This window comes from Zalophus californianus, chromosome 3 (assembly GCF_009762305.2).
Source record: "Zalophus californianus isolate mZalCal1 chromosome 3, mZalCal1.pri.v2, whole genome shotgun sequence".
Classification (NCBI taxonomy): Eukaryota; Metazoa; Chordata; class Mammalia; order Carnivora; family Otariidae; genus Zalophus; species Zalophus californianus.
In genome coordinates, this window is record NC_045597.1 from 173,133,798 (window position 1) to 173,150,303 (window position 16,506).

Below are 16,506 nucleotides of genomic sequence, written 5' to 3' on the forward strand. Positions count from 1 at the left end.
GGAAAGGGGTTTGGTGCACTGGAAAAACTGAAAAGAGGCCAGCGGGGCCATAACCTAAAGAAGAAGAAGACAAAGAAAGGAATGAAGGTGGAGAGGTGAGCAGGAACCTGATCACGTGGGACCGTGTAGGTCACATGACTCCAATTTTTAGGTTCCTGAATCTTCCCTAACAAGTGAAATGACTTCATGAATTATTTTTTCTAAACTTTGAATTTATTGGTTTTTGAAACCAATACAAATCGTGCCAAAGTTGACAAATGTGCATACACACACACACACACACACACACACACATGCACACACAATACACACACACACGCACACGTTACATAAGACCCCTTTCCCAAGGGCCATATAATTTGGCATTATTATGAAGTCTATCCTATAGCCATATGCATGATTCTGGGTTAGCCAAGTGATTAGCTGAAATTTATCTCCATATTCATTTTCTCTCCACAGGAATGTTTCCTGCAAGAGAGACCTACAATATGAGGGTTTCTGTAAGAGCTTAGAAAAATGTTGCCTGCCAGCAGCACATGCATTTCCTATCAGTTTTTAGGATTTGTATCTTTTCAGCTGACACACCCATTTCCCGTGAAGAACAAGTAGATTTTGCTCTGCTCAGTACCTTACTACTGTTAAGGCCTGGCAGGAATAAATCAAAGTTCTGTTTACCACCAGGGTAAACTGTCTCCTATGGCATTCTTGTGGAAAGGCACTCTTTTGGGGTTCAGCATATCCCCACATATTTACAGGCACTGAAAATGACATAATCACGTACATTGCAGACCTTGTGCCCAGTGATTCCTGCCATTGTTAATCTGTACCTGATGATGATGCTCATTCTGTTGTTTTCTGGAAATAAATTATTTTGTTTGTTCTCCCAATTCTATCTACCCCAAATTATCTTACTTTTCTTCTCCACTCTTACTTTTCAGCTACTAATAACCATGCCTTTTAAGCTATCTTTTTATTAAAAGTAATAAATTAAGACATTTATCTTCAAGTGGTTTCACCTTTGCATTGTAACCACCAACATATACATTAGCACACTCAGAGTATTGAGTTTACCAAAATTCATTTCGGTAGCAACATTCACTGACTTTAGAAAAAAAACTTTCCACTTACAATTAGTTACTTGCTAGTCTTACACAATTGTACCTTCCATACAGTATACTACTTTAAAATGAAGATAGTTTGAGGAAGCAGTATCCTCTGTGGTTCTTCCTTAAAAGGAAGCCATTGGCCATTTGCTGAGTTTGACTTTGCTGGTGGTATTACGGTTCCGTCCGGTCATCCTGTGAGTCAACGCTTATGGTGGAAACTTGGCTACTGGTATCAGCAGTTTCATAGGACTTTTGGTCTTTGGCAAAGTTGATGAAAACCTGATTTTTCAAGGGAAATAAAGTCATTAGTGTTTGGTAAGCCAAAGGAAGAAATAAGGTTAATTCACACACACACACACACACACACAGGGAAAGACAAAAAAAAAAAAGAAGAAAACTAGATATTATAGGGATATGTCCACACAGAAATGCACTCTCACTAGTATTCCTTTTAGATGTTCAAATTTAACTGGGGGGGAGGGCTGCCTGGATGGCTCAATTGGTTAAGCGTCCCACTCTTGATTTCAGCTCAGGCTGAGATCTCAGGGTCATGGGATCGAGCCCCATGTCAGACTCTGTGCTCGGTGCAGAGTCTGCTTGTCCCTCTCTCTCTGCCCTTCCCCCCACTCACACTCCTTCTCGCTCTCAAAATTAAATAAAATCTTTAAAAAAATTTAACTGGAGTTTGAAAATAAAACCTATGTCTACAACTTACAATCATACTATAAATCTAAAGCTATAATTAAATATCTATAACCACGTATCTGTATTTATAAGATTTACATTAATATCTCTATCAAGTATAATCCAGGAACCAGAGCCAAGCCATTAACAAATGTTTATATGGTGATGTTGAGAAAAATTTCACTAGTTTCAAGAGTTAACGTACTAAAATAAAACTTGTATAGAGAGCCCACGTTATGTTCAGAAAGCCAATTATTTAACAGACAGACTTTATTACTTGGTTTAAAATCATTAAGTCTATTAGTCATAGATTCCTCTAGAAACTGAGAGTCTCCTTTGTGTCAGACATGATCCTAGTAGTTGATTATAAGTCAAAGGGTAAATTTTCTGGGTCAGTAAAGCCATAATTGCCTAAAGCCCCCATAAAAAATTATCCATAAAATGCAGCACTTAGAGGCCCCTGAGGCCTAACGTTTAGACCCGTCGTGACAACAGATGCTATTAAATGTTCTATACATCAGGTTGGTTGAGCTATATAAAATTAACAAAATTAACATGGTGCAAAGATGATGAAGGATGACCCGTAAAGCATCTAGTTATTGAATATAATGTAATTAAGACAGATGATATGAGTGAAACAAAAAAAAAATCTGCATTTACCACTTTCGTTGCCTGAATCTAAGCAGGTCTACAGGTCTGGCACTGAATTTTCTCTAGAAACCCCCATCCTATGCTAACCCAGGAAGCCAATGAATAATGCTATTTAAGAAGCCAAGGGTTGGGGGGAAGAAAGAAACTTAACAAAGGAGAAAGTGAGGAAAGTGTTAATATCTATTTGTTTTACAGGTGAAAATAACATTTTGTTGCTTTATGTATTCATATAACCTAATGGATATAAATGTCTTGTAGAAAGGAAAAATCTTTTCTCCATTAAAAAATAGTTAATGCTTTTCACACTTTTTCTGAACATCCCAAAATACAGTTAAAATAAATTAAGCTAAGTTTTCCAGGTGCAAGCTTAGATACTGTTTCAATTACAAACACATTGAATGTTATTAAAAAGAAATAAACAGAATGTGTAATAATTAATATGTGACATTATGCACACAGAATGTGGTATCCCGCTTACCTCTTCCAGGGTAGTCTGACTCACTAAGAAATTTGTGATATTTAAAGCAGCCTTGTTGGTTTCTAGCAGATCAAAAATATTTGCTACTCCTCCTGCCGTGACTGGCACATGATACTCTAGCATGCTGAGGTGCTGATCCTGTGGGGACAAAAGGGAAAAATTTATTCTGCAATGTCAGGTAATATTGAGTTGACTAGACATAACTTGAACAAGAGCTAATACTGAATTCATTCCATTGCCAATCACGACAATCAGTGTAAAGGATGGCTATGTTTTGCAGCTAACAACCTGCAAAGATGAGATGAAAAGTTTTACACATGTCAAAGAGGAAATGAATTAAAAACCTAATGACAATTCCAAAGTATTCTACATTCCTGTGTACTTATAAAGTCCTTATAGTCTTGCCTAGGAAAAAATATTGTGAAATGGTATTTTAGATGTCAGATTATGCTCAGCTCAATTCAGGTATCACATTTAGAAATTTTTGTTTGTTTGTTTTAATGTTAGAACTGTTCTAAAAGGCTAGGGATAGTTACAACTGTTCAATTTATATTGGCTAAAGAGGCTAGATTTCAAAAGCATTGTGAAGGAAAAATGTCATTAAAATATGCCACATTCAGGGTGCCTGGGTGGCTCAGTCGGCTAAGTGTCTGCCTTCTGTTCAGGTCATGATTTCGGGGTCCTGGGGTGGAGCCCCACATTTGACTCCCTGCTCAGTGGGGAGTCCGCTTCTCCCTCTCCCTTGCCCCTCCCCCCACCCACTCACGCCCATTCGTGCCAGAGCTCTCTTTCTTTCAAATGAATAAAATCTTAAAAAAAAATACCACATTCTTTCTTAACTCACCCTAAAATTCTTTCCAATTTCTTTCTTTAGTCCATAGTATCACCATCTACTAGTAATCTGTTGTTTCCTTGGAACATTTTTAACATCCTGCTTTTCTACATATTTAATCAGTTATCATATCCTATTTGTTTTCCCTCTAAGATGAGTCTCACATTTAAACCTTTCCTCTCTATTTGCACCAATGTTCACTCCATATCTGAGTAACTTCCCCAGCCTCTTCCGTGGCCTAGAACCTGCATACCTTCACACATTATGGCACACAGCAGCTAGGAGAATCTTTCCTGAGCACTATTTGATCAAGATATGTTCTTACTCCAGCACCTACCCCTGCAACGTCTATGGATCAGACCAAGACTGTGAATTTCACTTGGTATTCCAGACTTCTGTTGCTGGAAACCCCTCCTCTTCTCACTCCTTCGCTCCCTGCCTAAACCCTCTCATCGACCTGTGCATGCATCACACCTGACACCTCAACCAGGCTGTCTTACTTATCTTTAATCCCCAAATGTTGCTCTTGCTATTTCTCTTCTAGAGATCTAGAAACCACCACGTACTTGTAAAGAATGGTCTGTTTAGAAAGAAATGAGACTTTTATGAACACTGCATTTGCTTTGTATAGCCCTGGTCCACAAGGAACAGAGCAAGGTGAATGTAATCTCATCACTCAGTGAATAAACACAGATTTCAACCTGGAAAGTCATCAAAAGAAAAAGCACTGTTGTGATTTGTGTAAAGCGAAGTGTCCTTTAATTTTTAAATTTTATTTTAATTTATATGGTAGTAAATGGACTTTGATAAGAATCGTAAATCGTATTATTTCCTGGAGAAGTCAGCCAAGGTTTGGGAGGTCAAGGCAAAGGTATTTTATAGAGATAAAAGAATTGTTTTAAAAAATGCACTCTCTTTTGCTCTCTCCAATCACGGCACATTAATATGGTGCCTTATAGTTTATGAAATAGCTTTGTGGACATTTTATCATTTGTTTCTCACACCAATCTTGTGAAGTAGATGTCATTATTTCTATTTCACAAAGGACAAAAAGGAGGTTCAGAGACTTTAAATGTCTTGCTGGAAATCACACAGCCAGAGCTGGATTTCGGCCCAAGCCTTTAAATTTCTTTCCACCATTCCACACCTGATTTCTTTTATTTTTATTTTATTAAATATTTTATTTATTTGAGAGAGAGAAAACACCAGCGGGGGGGGGGGGGCGGGGGGCAGAGGGAGAAACAGGCTCCCTGCTGAGCAGGAGCCCAAAGTGGGACACAATCCCAGGACTCTGAGATCATGACCTGAGCCAAAGTCAGATGCTTAACCAACTGAGCCACCCAGGCGTCCCCTCACCTGATTTCTTTTAAAAACATTCATTTGCTATAATCATCTTGTACAAACTACCTGTACATCCAAGACGTTATAAAGATAGCTTTTTTGGTCACATGCGTTTAAGTATGTGCTATGTGAGATATACACACATATCTGTGCCTGTCCATCCTGTGGATATATATAACACAAGATGAAATTAAGTGGACAATGTTTCAACTGGTGTGGGAATTAAGAACTTGATTTCCAAGCAGTTCTGTTCAAACCATTATGGCTTATCTTCCAAATGAGAGGAGCAAGAAGATAATCTTCTCTAGCTATGACATTCTGGAACTCTACATTTTTTTTTTGTAAGAAGAAATATCCTTGATCATATAATATCTGTCACCCCTCAGTTCCTTAACATATATAATTAGTAAACTAGGTATGTATACAACTCAAAAACTAATAGTATGGTCATAAAGTCTTTGTGAGGAAGAAATAAAGATATATAAAAGGACTACATTTTATTTATGTATGTATGTATGTTATGTATGTATTTGTTTATTTTAAGGTAAGCCCTACACCCAACATCTGGCTCAAACTCACAACACTGAGATCAAGAGTTGCACATTCTACAGACAGAGTCAGCCAGGTGCCCCAGGACTACATTACTTTTAAATAGCTATAAAATTATACAATTAATTTGAAGATTCTATTTGTTCATATTAAGTGTGTTTCAGAGTATCTTATGTATCTTTTTTTTTTTAAGATTTTATTTATTTATTTGACAGAGAGAGACACAGCAAGAGAGGGAACACATGCAGGGGGAATGGGAAAGGGAGAAGCAGGCTTCTCGCAGAGCAGGGAGCCCGATGTGGGGCTTGATCCCAGGACCCTGGGATCATGACCTGAGCCGAAGGCAGATGCTTAATGATTGAGCCACCCAGGTGCCCCCAGAGTATCTTACGTATCTTGAACTAATAAATATATTAAGGTTAATAATAAAGCTACGCTCAACTTGAAAATGGCAAGCATCCATATTAGATTATGACTATCAGAACCAATCAAGATCAAAAGGCAGGACAATTTCCTACTTACTTTTAAGTATGTTTTTGGAAAGTGCAGTTGCATAAACCTTGTGAGGGCCTCCATGCTCACTTTGGTATTTTTCAAGTGAACCTTGACAGTAAATCCTCGTCCAAACCTAGAAAGAAAAAGTGCAAAATGTGATATGAGTTACACTTTGCTGAAATAACACCCCTGGAATTCTAGGTAATGAAACAGGACCCAAGCTGACCATTATAGCACCTTTTCTTATATAAAGACTGCCATTTTGCCATAAAAGTTCAAGGTATGTTGCAACTGGAAATAGTGCATTGCCATGATTTTTTATTTAGTTCTACCACTATACAAAGTCACACTCCTTGGACAAAAGCTGCATTAGAAAGAAAACATAAAAACTTGGCTTTCATTGACATCAACGAATTGGCAATTGCTGTCAATATCTAGGGTTAAATATTTTCTAATTTAAAACAAACACGGTCTTAAAAGGCAAGTTGTTGGAGATTTGCGTCCAAAGTGAAGATTAAAGTCACTGGGGTTTTAAAAATGAATAATAAATCAATATGCTAGCTAACTGTTTGCCCAAAAATAGAATATGTAAACAAGTCACAATAGACTCTCCGAGAACAATCTATAATGTCGCTTTCATCTGTTTTTCTTACTTATCTTGGTTAATACTACTTTATAAGGAGCCGAGTTATACAGATAAAGGTATAAAGTAACACCCTGAAGTTTGGAAATTAACATGAATATGTATAAATGCATATGCACTCTCGCAAATATAAAATATTAATTTAATTTTAATTTGGTAATATGATATTTGTGCACATTTCCCCATTGTATTCTTGATTAAAAGGTTTTGAATGCAGTAAAAATGTTAAACAGCTTACTAAAAGCCTGTGCAAATGGTACATGAACACGCTACATAAAAATCTATGCCTTTATGTACTTGTCAAGGTCTAACTTATTATTGAGTAAATTCTTGAAAACTATTTACTGAGAGTATTTATGTTGTAGATTTTTTTTAAGACCTTTTAGTAAGATAATTTAATTTTAAGGTGAATCGAAGATCAACTTTTTCTTTCCAGTTTGACTTTTCATTCACAGGACAAGCTATTGAATAATCCTCAAAAGGTAAGTACAGTACTGTTAGATTGACTTCCCCACACCATATGTTAAACAACGCAATTGTTCTTCACCTGCTTTTTTTTTTTTTAAGACTTATTTATTTATTTTCGAGAGAGAGAGGGAGAGAGATAGAGAGGGCACTGTGGGGAGGGGCAAAGGGAGAGGGAGAGAGAATCTCAAGCCGACTCCCGCTGAGTGCAAAGCCCCAGCGTGGGGCTCCATCTCACGACCCTGAGATCACAATCTGAGCCGAAACCAAGATTCAGACACTTAACCAACTGAGCCACCGAGGTGCTCCTCACCTGCTCTTTATATGCTGCAAAGATCCAATACATTGGAACCTTCCATTCACCATAATGGCCAACCTGGTACAGAGAGCCTCACATTCTTCCATGCTGAAAGACAGAATCACATCAGGATTCTGGGCACAGAAAAGTGCTCATAAGCATAAGCTTAAATGTTTCATTATGGCACCTTAGAAACACTATTTTAGTTCCTTAAAATGTCTTTTCCCTTGAAGGACACAAAAAATACATTTTAAAATATAAATTAAATGTCTTCACATAGGGTTTATTACTCTTTATTCTGCAGCTTGAAGCCATCTCTCTCACCTGGAATGCCCTCTCATCAAACACAGTATTTCTTTCAACCTCTTTCAAGCTTAGGCTCAAGACCTACATTCCCTGAGAAATGTTTCCAAAATAATCCTGAGCTTTTTTCATGACGCTTCATATTCCATATTCAGTTGGCTTTTATGCTTTGTTATTTATAACTAGTTAACCTGTACTTGATTATATAATCTCTCATTTCAAGAACTATGACAACTCATAGAGATCCTCTCCACTTCATACAAAAGTGAATGGAAATGAAAAGATTGGCTTCAGAACATATAGTGTGCCAGGAAAGCTAGGATATGAATGTGTCTCTTAATTATAAATAAATTGAGAACTTTTCCTACTATATAATTGCAGTGAAGGGATAACTTTAATACAAGGCTAACCTTACAAGAAAGGCACAGATAAAATGCTTCAGTAGCTTTTTTATTGAATTGATTGGAAGGGTCTACTTCATGGAGGAGGCCAGGGAGATGAGAACTTGGATTTTGTGAAAAGACCATTTCAGGTAGAAAGCACAGGCAAAGAGAGGGTGTGGTGATAGGGAAGTGTGGTGAGTGTATGTGGAATTACTAAATCATTCAGATTGACTGAATGGGGTGGGGGTGTCACAGGAAAAAAAAGACTGGAAATTTAGATGAGGCCAGACAACAAGAGGCCTTTCATGCCAGGTTGAGGATGATGAACTTTATGGCAATAGGGAGTAACAGTTAAATTAAGAGAGTCATAAGTTCCTCTTAATTTAAGAGAAATTTGTTTTTACTTTTTATTTTTAAATTTCTTTTTAAAGATTATTCATTTATTTTAGAGAGAGAGAGACAGAGCGCGTGGGCACACACACACACACACACGTGGCGGGGAGGAGCAGAAGGAGAGAATCTTCAAGCAGAATCCACGGAAGCGGGGCTTGATCTCAAGACCCATGAGATCATGACCTGAACCGAAACCAAGAGGGGGACGTTCAACAGACTGAGCCACCTAGGCGCCCTAAGAGAAATTTGTTTTTAAAAAGATTGCTTAGGCCCTATCCTACCCACCACAGGAGCTGGATTCTCACATGAAACCTGCCTGACTAGCTCATATGACTATAAACATAAAATACTTTAATCCAATTGTGGATTTATTAGCAATACATACTACATAGGATTATCTCTTCCCATCTCTCTTCCTAAAATCCTGTCAGTGGCTTTCAAGTTCCCACACTCGGTTTACCTGTGAGATGTGAGGATGACGGAACATTTATTCTGCACTTCTTCTGAAATGATCTTCCAGAGGTGCCGTTTCGACGTAGGATCCATCCCAGAGCTCGGCTCATCCTTAATAGAAAGTTACAAGAAAAATTTATCAAATTAATTAATTTTTGATGAGGTTCTTTACATGAATCACTGCGTCTCACTTGCCTAGAACAGAAATCACTTTGCGAAGTTCTGTGACTAACTTGTTTTATACTTAATAGGCTTCTTTCTGCTGCTGTCAAAAAGCTCAAAATTAATCATTTAAAATCGTCAATCTGTTTTAAAAAGTGTCTCAGTGAAGCTGATACCCTGTTACTTTACACTTGTCTCTTATTTCTTTGGAAAAAGATCTGCATCAGTTCCTGACAAAGTGGAGTTTCTGCATTAATACTACTTTGTCACAGATACATCTGAAGCTACATCAACAAGATTGCTTGCTACCTTACTCCTGATAGCAGAATTGTGGCTTTGAGTGATAATATAGCTTGTGATGCCCACAGAACACAATTTGATTTTTCAGTTAATACGTCTGAGGAATATTTTAAATTCTATGTTATTAATTGAAATTGAATTCTCTTTGGAGTGATAAAAATAAGATTTGCAGAAATTGCCATGTAGAAAATACAAATTATATTTTAAAATAAATGATGTTTTGGAAAGTTGTTTGGACACAAAATTCAAAATGTAAAAATGGATAATCTAAACAAGCAATAATAGATTCTGAGAGATGATTAAATTAACAAATTAGAGGTCAAGATTAGGTCATAATTAAAGATATGTATTTGCAGTGGAGAGTATGGAACAGGATTACCTGAGGCTTGTCTTTATAGTAAGAGGTTAAAGGAATGAGTGTTGGTTTGGGGAAACAGGTAAGGATATCTTGTCACTGCTCCTATTTTTGAAGGCAGACGACAGCATATAGGGCAAATGCATATGGCAGAAAATATAATAGCTTTCTCTCACAGCCTGTATTTCAGTTCAGCTCATTAATATATAACATTTGCATAGCGCTTTCAAACATTTTAAGTACTTTACCTCTATTATCTCACAGGGGTGCCTAAGGATTGTTTTGTTCAAGTTAAGGGACACTTAGACAATAAAATTCCACCATAAGCATTGATGGGTAGGGATGTAATGCATTATAAGCTTCTGGTAAAGAAAGATAGGTTGTGCATTCTTTAGATGGGCGGTTTAAATGATTTGGTCCTCTATAGGACTTAATCCCTGGAATAATGTGGTGATTTATAACTAAATTTGTATCGCATACAGTTAAAACTCTTCTGCAGTTTGGAGTTCCTTGAATGAAGGGGATCTTCCAAATAAGGGCAATTTCATTTCTTGGAAATAAGCCCCTTCACAATGTTTGGCCTGAAGAGCTGGATGTCACATGGATTGCCTTGATGGGTAATTTGTATTTCCAGGTGATGAATTTAATTTTCCAGCTCTTAACCAAAATATAAATGTGGAATGCATTTCTTTCCTCCAAAGAATTCAAATAAAATAGAAAGGCATATTGTCAATCACATCCCAAACTAGGTAACTCATATTTTTAATAGGGAAATGAAATTTTAGCACAACACGTCGCCCTAAACGTGTCTTTCCATTTTAGGAGAAATTGGAAAATACATTGGTTCACCTGATGAGTTTACTAACAACAGATTTCAATAATGTACAATCAAATTCTTCCATATTCCATAACGTATTTATTAGAATATCCTATATTTGTTTCAACTACTTCCTATTCCCACAAATGTTCCTTCTGAAATGGAGTAGCCATAGCTCTTTGCTGATACGAATTCCCTGATTGAGGGCGCCTGGGTGGCTCAGTCAGTTAAGTGTCTGCCTTCAGCTCAGGTCATGATCCCAGAGACCTGGGATCGAGCCCCGCCGCATCGGGCTCCCTGCTTAGCGGGGAGCCTGCTTCTCCCTCTCCCTCTCCCTCTGCTGCTCCCCCTGCTTGTGCTCTCTTGCGTTCTCTGTCAAATAAATAAATAAAATCTTAAAAAAAAATAAATTCCCTTAATGAGGCGGTATATGTAAAATGTTTTGTAAAATAACCAGCACATAGCGAGACCTCAGTAAAGCAACGATGACAATAAATTGTTACACACACTATTGGGTATGTGGGTCTAATTATGCAGTCCCCTTTTCCACAGTGATCCTCTTACCAGCAGGAGAATGGAAGGTTTCCCTATCAAGGCCAGTGCGGTGGATAATTTTCTTTTTGTGCCGTAACTGCACAAAGAGGTAGCTCTGTCCTTGTAGGGCATCAAGTGAAGTCTCCTAAGGAGTTTATGTACAGTCTGTGGGTGGAAAACAGGAGTTAGGTTGTTGACCTTCCCCTGCCAACACCCTAACAGCACTACATGAAAAAAAGATAATTGTGAAAGAAAGTTCTATAATGAAGAAATACATACTGAAGACAATTCAAACATTTAAACCCAACATATTTTTACTTTCAAAGGTGCACCTAAAAATTAATAATCCCTTAAAGAGATAAAAACGATTCTGTGGAGGCTTAGTTTCAAATGGGATTTTTTTCCCATTTTTCCCCCCCAAATGTGTGGGTGTGTTTACAATTGGATTGGACTAAAACAGAATTCTACCCTTCACAAGGCACTGGATTGTGCTCACCGTTTCATCTTTCTTCTTACGGAGGGAGGGGGCAGTTTGTCACAAAGGCTTTGTGTCTATTTAAAAATGACCCAGTATCAAAACTTTAGCACATTAACTTAGGAATCGTGGGTTCTTGAGGCTATTTCTGTAGCTAAACAGCTCTGGCAAAGAGTGGAATCCTAGGAGGATTTCAACAGGTCCTCGGTGTTGCAGAAATAGAGAAAGCTGCCCGAAGTGTTAGCCATTCCATTAAAAAAGCAAATGATGGCAGTGAAGCACAAAACCACATTTAAACAATCAAAATGGAAGCTGTTCGATTTTATGTGGGCAGTTTGCAGGGAATCCCATGTTCAGAACTTATCTAAACACTGTAGGATGTGCAGACATCACCAACCAATGCTCAGCCCTGAGCCTACGGCAAGTGTGATCCTTTACCGGATAGTTCTGAGCAAACACAGGTCAAGGAGCTTAAGCAGCTGGGTTCAAAGGCATCCAACTGATACTCACAATTAAGGGAATTGTGACACTGACAGCAAGAAAATGCCATAGGTTTCCAGATGTCGACTGAGTCGTGAGAGTGGGAGGCAGGGAGCGGAAGCAGTAATGGTTTTCAAAGGAACTAGTTTTCACACTTGTACTCACTTCTTTAATATCTTTTTCTGGGATTCCATGTATCCTGGCATAGAAATACAGGTGTTCCTCCACAGACACCAGGTCATCTAAGGCATCTTCCTGAGGGCAGTATCCAACCAGGGAGCTGTGTGAGTCAACATGACCCAGGGAGCTGAGTTGAGAGAAGCAAAGACACAGATGAGTTTCAAAAGGTATGTCCCTGCTAGTCCCCAAATGTGGGGAAGGCAGCTCTATTTTGGTCATGGTGATTGGTGATTCTAATAAAAACAAGGTAAAATATCCCACCATCATATCACACTTAAAGATTTAAAAATTTCCACCTCTTGGAATAGCTATTTTTTCCTTAAGGATTTAACAATACAACTACAAAATAACAAAGAGTTCACTCTAATTATTATTTTTTTTATGTCACTATGTTGTGCTCAATAACTTGAAGCCATGGTTTTTCATACCCAGTTTTATTTCTTATCAGAATATTTCCATGTGAAGGAATTATGTCTCCTGTCAGCATCTTGAAGATAGTTGTCTTTCCTGCTCCATTCACCCCAAGAAGGCCAAAGCACTGGTTTGGGAGAGCAAAAAAAAAAAAAAGAAAAAAGATATAAATCTTAATCCAAACCAAAGACATGTTACTATTACATCCTTTCCTCTTTCTCCCTGGGTGAAATAAATTATAAAGAAAAACAAATCATTGGAGTTATTCATGGATATTGTAGTGTTCTGTTGGCATTTGATAAAACTTTCTCTTTTAAAACAAATGGTTACTTACATATCTTTTTTTCCTTTAACCATCTGAACATTTGTATATATACATAGGACTTATTTTACATATTATGTTATCTGTGTGACATGACAAAACATCCCACAAGTAGGATATGCTAACTTGACAAAGTAATTATATTTATAGATTTCACATTATTCACACAAAATCACAACTTTACTGAATAAGCCGCTGAAGCAATAATTTCTTTATGCTGTTGAACAGATTTGATGCATTTGGTTTGCAGGTCTGATCTAAAAACTGAGAGAAATGCTCACATTCTCTTTCTCCTTTCAAAGCTGCTTTAGTATTTCTTTTTTTTTTTTTTGTCTTTAAAGATTTAGTTATTTATGGGGGGGAGGGGCAGAGGAAGAGGAAGAGAGAGAATCTTAAGCAGACCACGCTGAGTGTGGAATCTGATGTGGGGCTCAATCCCATGACCCTGAGATCATGACCTGAGCCAAAATCAAGAGTCAGATGCTTAACTGACTGAGCCACCCAGGTGCCCCAATATTTCTTCTATAAAAACAGCAAGAATAAGTATGGATGCTGTTCTAGGACCTCACTTCTGACCACTCGTCTTTCACAGATGGCTGAAAACTGAAAGTTGAAGAGAGCACCCGGCATAGGCATCTTGACTGAAAGGCCACCCCAGGGAGGACAGCAGCTTGGGATGGGGATCCAGACTTGGGAAGTGGTGAAGCCTCCCTGTTAAGAGGGAAGACTTAGAGGGTAAGTAACACATGGATGTGTGTAAATTTTATATACGGAATCTATCAAAATATTCAGGGGGTGACTTCCATCTTTCTAGAAAAAAAGTAGGAAAAGATAAAGATTTTTGTCACTTAATATGACAATATAAAGGACCGTTCAGAATGAAGCAGTGTTCCTCACCTCCCCAGCGGGTATCCCAATGCTGATATTGTTTACAGCTATAATCTTTTTGTGGATCAGCTGGTAGGTCTTTGTGAGACGATGCAGCTGGACCAGGTCAAATTCACTTGCACCATTCTCCACTCTGAATCTCTCAGCCCGCACATCTTCGTCTTCATCTATTGTCTCCATTACAGGTGAAGAATTAAATTTTCTGAAGAAGAGTCTAAAAAATGGACCCAGTGATTCTGCATCAATGATTCTGAAATGGCATCACTCAATTTGACATGTCTAAACAGGTTCTCACTTTACTAAAAGTGAGCAATCCACACACTAGGTTTGTTTTAAATTTGCTATGCATTATACTACTTAAATAAGTTAAAAATTAGTATGAATGCCCTTCACCATATTCAATATGGTGTTTGGAAAACAGCTTCTGCTTTCCATGCCTTAAATGCTTTCAGATCCACTGTTACAATTCAGAATCCTAATTTTAGTAACAAGGAGGTTAGTTTGGGTTTGAAAGTTACTTCCTACAAGAGAGACCAGAGTCATTAGTAAGACCCAACACTTATAAACCCACGATCACTTATCATCTTCTTTAAAAAATCCTTTTTATTTCTTCTTTTATCATCAGTGACATGAATGTTCCTCTATGTTCTGTTTACTGTGAATGTCTTACCTAGGATCTAGCCAATATATTAAGGTTATCGGCCCTGAAAACTAAGTCTCAAACCCACCTCAATATCTTGCCTAACATATAATAGAGCAAACAAAACCAAACCAAATTTAAAAACCCAACAAATCAATTCAGGTCTTCCTCCCAATGTCCCCGTTTCTTTTAATGATATCCCCAGAGAGTCCAACTGTGATGTTTTCTTTGAATCTTCTCCTTTCCAAAATCCACTCATGTCAGTCTCCTAGCACTGGAAATGCCTGTAACACCCAGTCATCGATCATGTTCTGTCTATTTCCATTACCATCAGAGGCTTTCACTCTTTCTCACCTAAATTCTTCAGGAATCTCAAACTGCTCCAGTATCTCTGACTCTTCCATTCTAATCTGTAGGACCTCCACAGAATCACATCTCCTAAACCATCATTTGATCAGGTTGCTTTCTGGTCAAAACCTTTATTAGACTCCTATTTGTTTGTTGAATAAAGTCCAAATCATCTCTTTAACCGAGTATCCAATAGACTCCATAGTCTTCTGGCCACATGCTTGAGCTCCTACTATTTCATTACATTTATTCTATGTTCTAATCACATTGTATTACTCATTTCTCAAATACAAGCCAAGATTTTTTTGCTTGATCTTTGCTCTTGTCATTCTTTTCATTATTTTTAACTTAAGTTTTATTTTTCCACAGGTGATACGTGCACATCATGTATTAAAAAGGTACTGAAGAATATATAGTGAAAAGTAAGTTTCCTTCAACTCTGTAGGGCACCCATAATTAGAGATAGTCTATGCATATGTATGTATATGTTATAGTTCTTTTCTAACCCAAATGGTAATAAACATTACACAAAGTTCTGAAACTTGCATTTTTCACTTAATAATATCAGCAGTAACCCCAAATATTACATACAGAACTGTACAGTCTAATAACTGCATAGTGCTTCACTTATGAAAAAACATATAATTTATTGAACCAATCCTTACATGGAGGACATTTAGGTTTTTTTCATTCTTTTGCTATTAAGAATGGTTGCTATGATGGATGACTTTATACATACATAATTCTGCATGAGTGTGAGCATATCTGTAGGAAAAAAAATCCTAGAAATGGAGTAGCTGGGTCAATGGTATGTGTATTTCTTTTTATTTATGATTCTGTTTTTTCTTTACTCAATCTTCTTCTCCTAAACCCACTGCTAATATGCTGCTCACTCAGTCCTCTTTCCTCATTTCTACTTTCTATCCATCCTTTTAAACTCAACTCAAACACTACATCTTTTGTTTATACATGTATTTTCTCTACACCACTGAATCTTAATCTCTTTAAGGCTAACGGTTGAGCTTAATTTTATTCTCTCACTCTACAACAATACTTGTAGATACATAGTAAGGTTTGATAACTATTTACTGAATGAAATGAATGGTGAATTATGTTACAGTTTTTTTAAGTTTTTTGAGCACAACATTTCCATTTTATTAATGGAAAGATGACTATGGACCCCTTCCTAAATATTTTGAATTGAGTTCTATCATGGATGTCAAACACTATGTTTTCATTTTATTTACCTGAATTTCTTTATTAGCCAGTCATTGATTAAGAGCCGCAAGAAAAAGAACATGGTGCCCTGAGAAACCAAAGCCACAAACATTGCACCTAGTTTATCCATCTCAAAGGTTTCACTTGGGTATTCCACTCCATATGCTTTTAAGAAGTCTAGGACCGACTGTTGTTGAGAAAGTTCAATCAAACCGTAGCCAAAGCAGAATTGTGGAAAAATCAGGAAAATGCGCTTGAGGGTTTCAGAAATAAGTTCTAAAGTCTGAAATGAGAGGGGAAAA

At 37.4% G+C, this 16,506-nt stretch overlaps 1 protein-coding gene across 1 annotated transcript in view; it reads right to left on the reverse strand.

Moving 5' to 3' along the window:
- Window positions 1-978: 978 nt before the first annotated feature.
- ABCA12 (ATP binding cassette subfamily A member 12) overlaps window positions 979-16,506 on the reverse strand; it is a 167,792-nt gene continuing 152,264 nt past the window's right edge. Inside the window, exons 44-53 of the mRNA XM_027590137.2 lie at window positions 16,234-16,487; window positions 14,008-14,212; window positions 12,806-12,915; window positions 12,363-12,504; window positions 11,273-11,407; window positions 9,082-9,185; window positions 7,558-7,650; window positions 6,164-6,269; window positions 2,920-3,057; window positions 979-1,385 (exon numbers count right to left, since the gene is read on the reverse strand). Of these exons, the coding sequence (XP_027445938.2) occupies window positions 1,278-1,385; window positions 2,920-3,057; window positions 6,164-6,269; window positions 7,558-7,650; window positions 9,082-9,185; window positions 11,273-11,407; window positions 12,363-12,504; window positions 12,806-12,915; window positions 14,008-14,212; window positions 16,234-16,487 (1,395 nt within the window). The 3' untranslated portion in view covers window positions 979-1,277. The remainder of the gene's footprint in view (window positions 1,386-2,919; window positions 3,058-6,163; window positions 6,270-7,557; window positions 7,651-9,081; window positions 9,186-11,272; window positions 11,408-12,362; window positions 12,505-12,805; window positions 12,916-14,007; window positions 14,213-16,233; window positions 16,488-16,506) is intronic.